The sequence below is a fragment of the Nycticebus coucang genome, chromosome 20 (assembly GCF_027406575.1).
Source record: "Nycticebus coucang isolate mNycCou1 chromosome 20, mNycCou1.pri, whole genome shotgun sequence".
Classification (NCBI taxonomy): Eukaryota; Metazoa; Chordata; class Mammalia; order Primates; family Lorisidae; genus Nycticebus; species Nycticebus coucang.
Window position 1 is genome coordinate 16,145,572 of NC_069799.1, and position 9,551 is coordinate 16,155,122.

Consider the following 9,551-nt stretch of genomic DNA (forward strand, 5'->3'; position numbering starts at 1 on the left):
TTGTTTTCAAATCTTAAATTTTCAATTTCTTTTTCATTTTTTCAAATGTTAATTTTCCATCTAATTTACAGTATTGGTAGTCAAACCCCACACAAATAGGGTGGTCCTGCCTAAGAGAATCAACCCCTTACCCTCTCCTACCAGATGACCCACCTAAGAAAGGTGAATGGGTCAACCCCCTATCCTACTTCACTGATGTCACACCTGGGAAATGTAAATGGTCCAACCCCCAACCTTACTGCAGATGCCCAACTCAGGAAAGGGAATGTCCCCATCCCCACCTTCGTGACCTTTAAACACCCTCCACCCACTCCCCCGTTCGCTATTACCAAGCTTAGATTTATTCCTTACAGGTTGGAAATCTTACCCCCTGCACCCAGGTGGAATTAAGCCATTTTAATTTCATAAACCAGGCCTCTGTTTTCCTTTCATCTCATGCCTTGGAATTTTGGCTCCATAACCATTCAATTGTCAATTTTTTTTTCTTTATTTCTCAGTTCATTCAGATGCATTACTTTTGTCATTTGTCATTTCTTTATATGTGGGTGGGTGATTGTTTTCTAAATTGTTGGTTTTTATAAGTTTCTGAACATGACTCATAAGAAGAAAGCAGACAATAATCCTGTGACACTGATCAAAATCTTTGTGCCTTTATCCTTACATCTTGCTGAGGCACACACTCCTTGCCAGAATGTCTTTGCATTGAGACTCCCCATTGGTAACTGTACAGGATGATGTGGTCTGAGTCAACCTTCTGTCCTTTATCATTTCAGGGCTTCACACTTGTCTGAGGATGACCCATGATGCCTGTAGCATCCATGTTTACTGGAGTGTTACACAAATATCAATTCCTAGGACATACCTGTCCAGTGGATAGACTGAAATATGGGGATGGAGCCTCTCAGGGGAGTAAATGAATGCCTTTCAGCTTGAGAGTAGTCTCTTAGTATACCCTTCCTGTACACAGCTAATCCATTGGGACTTTAATTGTTTTTAATACCAGCCTCTAACAAAAAAAAAAAGAAAGAAAAAAAAAGAAAATACCAGCCTCAGTCTTCATTTCTGGGACACATTAGTGTTTAGTGAGAGATTCAGGACCAACAATAAGGTATTATTTTAAGACATTATTTCGGGAAGACGAGGCCCAATGGAGAGAAAGAGCACACAAACAACATGTTTATAAGAGGAAGGGCTTTACTTCAGCTGATGTGGCTTAAGGTATAGAAGAATTCAAAATGGTCATGTTCTCCAACTGGCTTGGTCTTCCTATTTTCATCTCCAGTCAGAAAGTTCCAGCCCACAGGTACCTTTCTTATTGGTCAGTTTGAATCAAGCAGAAAATGCTGTTCCAGTTCCCATAGAAGTGGAAATTTCCAAGTTTCAGAAATTTAAGACTACAAATTTCCAAGAGCTGAGTCACCATGGAGAGGACTCTGCAGATGTATCCTTGTGGTCTCTTTCATAAGAGACCTGTTCTCCAAGACATCATTCTTCCCAAATATCCTCTCTCATTCCTCAATTTTTGAGATGCCATATATATGTTAATTTGGGATCTCAATAACCTTGCTTCTGTGGGAGCCGATATTAATAACTTTTCATATTCAATTTTGCATAACTTTTCTACAAAATCCAAGGCATGGAAGCATCTCTGATCTATCCTATAGTTTTGTCCCAGTTACTTCTGCTGTACCACCCTCGCATGGCTACAGGCAGTAAGCTTTAGAGTCATCAGGCTGGGCTTTCCTACTTCTCTGGTCTGGACCAGCATTCAGATTTCAGGGTCTGTGACTTCCTCTCGGGTTCTCTACCCAGGCCTTAATTGTACCATGGTGATAGGTCAATATATGTATGAGTTTTGACTTTTCCCTGTGTTACACTTAGAGTAGTGTATCTGATTATAAGTACAAGCTCCCTCCTGGGTGACTTTGCATTTATAGAAGCTATAAATGAGTTACCCTTTGTCCTGTCTCAGTGGTGTGTTTACAAAGATTACATTCCTCCTCTTCCCAAAGTTCAATTAAGACAAATCCTGCGAGGAGCTTCCTCAGGCTTCATCTGTGTGTCAACTAGCCAGCTCCCAGTATGTGGCTGGACCAGGGCATGTTGACCATCTTTTTTTTTTTTTTTTTTTTTGTAGAGACAGAGTTTTACTTTATCGCCCTCGGTAGAGTGCCGTGGCGTCACACAGCTCACAGCAACCTCCAACTCCTGGGCTTAGGCAATTCTCCTGCCTCAGCCTCCCGAGTAGCTGGGACTACAGGCGCCCGCCACAACGCCCGGCTATTTTTTTTGCAGTTTGGCCGGGGCTGGGTTTGAACCCGCCACCCTCGGTATATGGGGCCGGCGCCTTACCGACTGAGCCACAGGCGCCGCCCCATGTTGACCATCTTAAAAGTTACCTTTGCGTCCCACAGGGCAGTGAAGCTCTCTTCAGCCAAGAGATGATGAATCCAGCCAAGGATTCTTTCCACCTTTACTGCCATGCATGTGGTCAGGATGATGGTGTAAAGTCCCTTCTACCTTGGTTTGAGAGGGACCAGGTTCTGATCTTTGACCTAGACTTGATCCCCTTAATCCCCCAAAGAAAGGATGTACTGACACTAAAGACATGGTTAACTACCCAAGTGGAGATCTTTCTTGGTTACTTCTCCTAGGGATTCTGTCTGCTCAATTCAGTCTCTCTCCCCTTAGTAACTTCATACAATGGTTTGGCAGTCTGTATGTTTCACATAGTCTATCACAGAAATTCTCAGGGCTTTCATCTGGCATCGACATGACTCAGCCACATTACATATGTCTGTGGCCTTCTGGCTCCCTTACACTGACAGGGACCAAATCAAGGTTGGGTTCAGAGTAAAAGAATGAAACCATTTAGCACTTATGTACAAACATGTGCAAGTTCTGGATTTTAAGGGTAAGGTTTACATCATGAGGACATTAGTATTACTACTTACAGACTTAGTGCAGTTCTTAAGATAATACCTGATTTTAAGAGTCTATAAAGACTAATCCAAAGTCCTGGAAACTTCGAGTGAATGTTTCAGGACATCAGTTGGCTGTGAAGCCACCTATGAGGTTGTTACACTCACTATATAATGGGAAATTCTCATTCAGGTTCTAATTTTCCTGAGGTACCTGTACAGATACAGCAGACAATGTTTAATACTGCACAGATTTTCTAGTGTAGCCAACAGGCAACCTTTGTTGAGCCTTAAAGTTTCAGAGCAAATATAACTACTATATATAATTCTATACTCTTTGCCCAAGAATTACTTATTGAACTTATGCAAATAACTGTATTGTCAGAAATTAAGAATACTTACAAATGGCTTTGAAATTCCAGAGAAATCAGGAGAGAGAAAATAAATGTTTTAAATTCTGGGTATAAGTGCATACATTGTTGAAAGCTACAAATAGCTGACGATACAGAAAATGGCTTTTGTGACTTCTGGAAAACAGAATACAGACAGGATCGGCAATATTTGTAACACAAAACCTTAACAATTATCAGCCCTATTCTATGTAACTGATTTCTGTTGTGTTTAAAGTTAGGTTAGCAATACTCATGGACATGTTAGCATTCTAATTAAAGTTATAGCAGTTAGTTTGCTTTTAGCCCAAAGCCATTTAATTTCCAAAGACATCAGAAATTTGAATTTGATGGCGGCGCCTGTGGCTCAAGGAGTAGGGCGCCGGTCCCATATGCCAGAGGTGGCGGGTTCAAACCTAGCCCCGGCCAAAAACCAAAAAAAAAAAAAAAAGAAATTTGAATTTGAGATAATTCATCAGCCTCTCCTAATATTTCTTTTGAAGTGCAAAGTTTGGATTCATGTAGTTATAAAAAAATACTTTCTGAGTTGAATTAAAATTATTACTGACAGCATATACTAAGGCAGACCAATATTTTATAATATTGGAAAATATATATAAACCTAAGTCACACAAAATTAACCACCATTTCATATTTGACAATGTTTCCTATACATTTTTAACAAACCAATTAAGCCTACTATGTCTTTCTCAGCTTTTCAGTGGTCTTGATATATTAAAAAGACCAAATTTAGAGTTTTAATTTTGGAAGGTTTGTCAAAGTCTTCAAATATTTGTTCAAGCAAGATTACACGCCAAAAGATTATAAAGGCAATACATCGTGAACTGGATCACATGTAAATTCCTTCACAAAATTCCTTTTATGAGGTTCATTTAACCTGCACAGACAATCTACATACACTATAAATCTCCTGGGTTGCCCTGCCTATCACTTTCTTAAATAACCATTCTGTTTCAGGAGAACATTTTCCATCCAAGATCCCTTTCTTACACAATGCCATTTTTTTTTTTTTTTTTGGTCTAATGCAGTGGTTCTCAACCTGTGGGTTGTGACTCACAGGAACTGTATTAAAGGGTTGTGGCATTAGGAAGGTTGAGAACCATTGGTTAGGCCTCTTAATCTCCAAAACCCACTTTTACAGAAATCAGGATAGGAGTTTCAGAGTTCTCAAAAACAGAATAATTAGATGGTTAAGAAGGCTATTTAAAGACATCATTAGAGATTAGAAGACATGCCAGATTTCTGAAACTGGAACTTTGCCCAAACTGGGTTTTTCTCAACTAGCTTTTATCAGATTATGATTGACTTTTCTGGCCAGTACTATCTCAGCACAGATGTTGGGTTTGTACTTGTGAATCAACACTTGATACTAATTTATCCACTAACAGTTGATATTAATTTTATTCACTCAGTAATAGTGTTCTTGTTTTTTTGTGTGTGTTCTTTCTTTTGTTTGTTTGTTTGTTTTGTTTTTAAACAGTCTCAAGCTTTCTCACTGGGTAGAGTTTCATGGCATCACAGCTCACAGAAACCTCAAACTCCGGGGCTCAAGTGATTCTCTTCCCTCAGCCTCCAAAATAACTGGGACTACAGGTGCCCGCCACAACACCCAGCTGTTTTTTGTTTGTAGTCGTCATTATTCTTTGACAGGGACCAAGGGGATTCGAACCCGCCAGCTCCCGTGTATGTGACTGGCACCCTAGGCGCTGGGCCACAGGCGCCAAGCCAGTTACAGTGTTCATTGACACATATTACATTGTAAGGTTCAGCATATCTTCTGTACTGTTAATAAGAACTTGGGGAGCGGGCGGTGCCTGTGGCTCAACGGAGTAGGTCCCTGGCCCCATATGCCGGAGGTGGTGGGTTCAAACCCAGCCCTGGCCCAAAACTGCAGAAAACAAACAAACAAACCACAAAAAAATTTGGGGAGATTATCAACTAATGTGAACAAATCAAAACATTTATTGAGGAAGCACACGTTCTTCTTAGATTCTCTTTCATGTACCTTTGTTTGGAAAGTAAGGGTTGTCATCTTTGTTTACTGGTTCAGGAATCAACCGGGGTAAATCCAGTGTCTGCAGTTCACTGCATGTTCTTTTTTTTTTTCTTTTTAGACAGAGTCTCAAGCTGTCACCCTGGGTAGAGTGCCCTGGCATCACAGGAACCTGCAACTCCTGGGCTCAAACGATTCTCTTGCCTCCGCCACCCAAGTAGCTGGGACTACAGGCGCCCGCCACAGTGTCTGGCCATTTTTTTGTTTGGTTTTAGTTGTCATTATTGTTTGGCGGGCCTGGGCTGGACTTGAACCCACCAGCTGTCATGTAAGTGGCTGGCGCCTTAGCTGCTTGAACTACAGGCGCCGAGCTCACTGCCTGTTTGACAAAACATTATCATTGGACTGAAGCATCGTCATTCCTGTTGAGCTTGTTGGACATTTAGAAATAAAAACTTCACCCCACATCATCTGAATATCAATCTGCATTTTTTCAAGATTTCCAATTCTTCTGCACATTAAAACTTTAGAGTTACCATTTATCTCACCATGACATTGTCATATAAAAAATATACACACATTATAACGTATGATGTAAATAAGGCATAAAATTCTACATGTTTGTATTGGTGGCCTTTTATTTCTACTATATTTGACCAAAAGTGTCTGATGTGTATACTGGTTTTGTCGATGCCATTCCATCCCCTTTGTTCAGTGTTAGACAACACATGAAGGAATATATCCCTTCTATACTTATTAGGTAACTGCATTTACTCTTATAAGTCAGAAAGAGTTCTCTTCACTCACTTAACCTAAAGTGAAATTCATGGCTTGGTGTCTTTAGCACATTGGTTAAGGCACTAGCCACATACACCCAGGCTAGTGGGTTCGAACCCAGCCCGGGCCAGCTAAACAACAATGACAGTGGCAACAAAATAATAGCTTGGCATTGTGGAAGGCACCTGTAGTCCCAGCTAGCAGACTGAGGCAAGAATAACTTAAGCCAAAGAGTTTAAGGCTGCTGTGAGCTGTGATGGCACAGCATTTTACCAGGGTGACAGCTTGAGACTCTATCTAAAAAAAAAAAAAAAAAGTGAAATTCTATATGCTTGTGTTTTTTTGGTAAATATGTTTGTTTTTCAGGGAGTGTTGACATTTAAGGACGTGTCTATTGAATTCTCTGTGGATGAGTGGGCCTGCCTGGACCCTGCTCAGCAGCATTTGTATCGGGAAGTCATGATAGAGACCTACAGAAACCTGGTCTTCCTGGGTGAGGACAAGTTATATACGCAGTTCCAGGGCTACACTAAACAATTCATATTCTCCCTTTGTAGAAGGTTTTTATTCAGTTTATTCATTGACTGAGTATCATGTTCTTGTTTCTATGGAAAACTTTAGGATATCTTGGTATAGAAAAGAAAAATTATTTTATTTTGGCATTAATCTTACCTTTTTTGAGCTGATTTGTATCCTTTACGAAATTAATGGAAATTTCATGGCCTAGATTGTTACACATACCTTTAAGTCTGATATCTAGCACCAAATTTGATTTCACTAGTTTTGGTAGTTGGAGGAGTTAGGAATGTTCCAACTTTAAATACTTTTTAAAGACTCTGAAGTTTCTGCAAGGAAATCTGTTTGGGATTATTATTTCAGAATATTCTAAAATGTCCTTTTCTCTCTTCACCAAGGCATTAGATTGACAAATGAAGAATCCCAATTTTTTTTTCTAATAAAACAGGTCTTGCTGTCTCTAAGCCAGACCTCATCACCTGTCTGGAGCAAAGCAAAGGACCCTGGAAGGTGAAGACTCAGCCGACACTAGTCAAGCACCCAGGTAGGTTAGAGTGAGTGATGCAGGTAACACCAGGTAATAGGTCCAAGTTCTGGGAGGAAATCACACAAGATAGTGTGATTAGGGAAGCTCAGCTTAATTGGAAATGATTTCTGAGAAGCCTGGGTTTCTTTCGCTTGTTCTTACATGAAGGCATCTTTCTTTTTGTTTCTATTATTGTTTAATTTTTATTTTCTTATTGGTAAAGAGTCTCACTCTTGCCTCACACTAGAGTGCCATGACATCAGCCTAGCTCAGAGCAACCTTAAACTACAGGTATCAAGCGATTTTTCTATCTCAGCCCTTAAATAGTCGGGACTACAGATTTTCTACATTGCCTGGCTAATGTTATTTTTATTTTTTTTAGTACAGGTGAGTTCTCATACTTACTCAGGCTAGTCTCGAACTTGCAAGCTGAAGCAGTCCTTCCTCCTTGCTTTCCCAGAGTGCTAGGCATATTGTTGTGAGCCACTATGCCTGTTCTTGGTTTTAATTTCCAGAAGGACCTTACTTTTCACTGATATTCCTTATAGGTTACACTGAGAATGAAAAAACTTCCTGTCACTTACATGTGAGTGCAGGATGTGAGTGTTCTTCCATTGCTTTTAAGGACATGAAATATGTGTGTATTTTTTAGTATACCTGTGAAATTTTTTTAAATATTCTTTAGGCTGGGTGTGGTGGCTCACACCTCTAATCCTAGCTCTCTGGGACCCAAGGTGGGACTATTGCTTGAGCTCAAGAGTGTGAGACCAACCTGAACACGATTGACACCGCATCTCTACTAAAAAGGGAAAAAATATCCAGTCATTGTAGTGGTTCCGTGTTGTCCCACCTACTGGGGCCAGATGGTGGGGATGAGGCTGGAGAATTGCTTGAACCCAGGAGTTTGAGATTGGTATCAGTTAGGCTGATTTTATGACACTGTTGACTGAAAAACTGAATGTGACTGTGTCTGAATAAAAATTTTTCTTTCTATTCTTTTTTTTTTTTGAGACAGAGTCTCAAGCTGTCTCTTGATACACTGCCATGGCATCACAGCTCACAGCAACATCATACCATTGGGCTTAAGCGATTCTCTTGCCTCATCCTCCCGAGTAGCTGAGACTACAGGCGCCCAAGGCTACGCCTGTGTATTTACATTTTGTGTATGTTATAAGCTTTCAGTGATTTATGAGGATTAGAAAAGCCACCTTTGGGCGGCGCCTGTGGCTTAGTCGGTAAGGCGCCGGCCCCATATACCGAGGGTGGCGGGTTCAAACCTGGCCCCGGCTGAACTGTAACCAAAAAATAGCTGGGCGTTGTGACGCCTGTAGTCCCAGCTACTCGGGAGGCTGAGGCAAGAGAATCGCTTAAGCCCAGGAGTTGGAGGTTGCTATGAGCTGTGTGAGGCCACGGCACTCTACCGAGGGCCATAAAGTAAGACTCTGTCTCTACAAAAAAAAAAAAAAAAAAAGAAAAGAAAAGCCAACTTTCACAAACTTTGTGATATGGCTGTATCCTGCAAGACTCTGACACACATTGTACTAAGAAAGGGCGAACTGTACATTCAGTGTTTTGCCTGTGGAAATGTGTGGTCCCTTTCTAGTGGAAGCTTTTTTCCACATGTACTCTTAAGAGTTTCTCATCACTTGCTAGACTTGAATCTCTGTTATATTGGAGTCTCTCTGCTGCTATAATAATATTTTACCTTTAAATTCAGCATCCCCAGTCTATCTTACAAACCATAGCATCATTCCTTTCAGCACTCTCACCAACCTTTCTTTGGAAACACCTTCAAAAGCAAGAAGAATTAAAACATGTGTTACTTTTTTCCTTTTGAGGACAAAGCTCGGATTTAGAAGATTACTTCCATTTTCACCATTCTCTATTAGGATGACATAAATTCTGTAGTGGGGTAAATATGAGAAACTTTTCTTATTGTTCTCCTTGGCTTTTTCATTATTATTATTTTTGACAATTTTTTCTTGAATTTTAGAAATATATTTGTGTTTATGCACATACACACTGTATGTATGTATGTATCTAATTATTTATTCATTTATTTCAGCCTATGTAATTGTCACCCTGGGAAGAGTGCTGTATTGTCATAGCTTACAGAAGCCTCAATCTTGTGAGCACAAGAAATCTTCTTGCCTCAGCCTCATGAGTTGTTATAACTAGAGACCTGTGTCACCATGCTGAACTAATTTTTCTATTTGTGGTAGAGTTGGGGGGGGTCTCTCTCTCTTTTTTTTTAATGAGACTGAGTCTCAAGCTGTCACCCTGGGTAGAGTGCCATGGCCTCACAGGTTACAGCAATCTCCAACTTTTAGGCTTAAGCAATTCTCTAGCCACAACCAGGAGTAGCTGGAATTACATTCACCCACCCCAACACCCAGCTAGTTGTTGAT

General features: G+C 40.4%; 1 protein-coding gene and 1 pseudogene across 2 annotated transcripts in view; one reads left to right on the top strand and one right to left on the bottom strand.

Annotated features, from left to right (window-relative positions):
- The window catches only part of LOC128572867 (zinc finger protein 91-like), a 40,200-nt gene that overhangs the window by 20,948 nt on the left and 9,701 nt on the right, over window positions 1-9,551 (top strand). For both annotated transcript variants that reach the window (XM_053572992.1, XM_053572993.1), the window contains exons 2-3: window positions 6,468-6,594; window positions 7,066-7,161. In XM_053572992.1, the coding sequence (XP_053428967.1) occupies window positions 6,468-6,594; window positions 7,066-7,161 (223 nt within the window). The remainder of the gene's footprint in view (window positions 1-6,467; window positions 6,595-7,065; window positions 7,162-9,551) is intronic.
- Window positions 1-9,551, bottom strand: part of LOC128572873 (RE1-silencing transcription factor-like) — a 31,124-nt pseudogene that overhangs the window by 5,349 nt on the left and 16,224 nt on the right.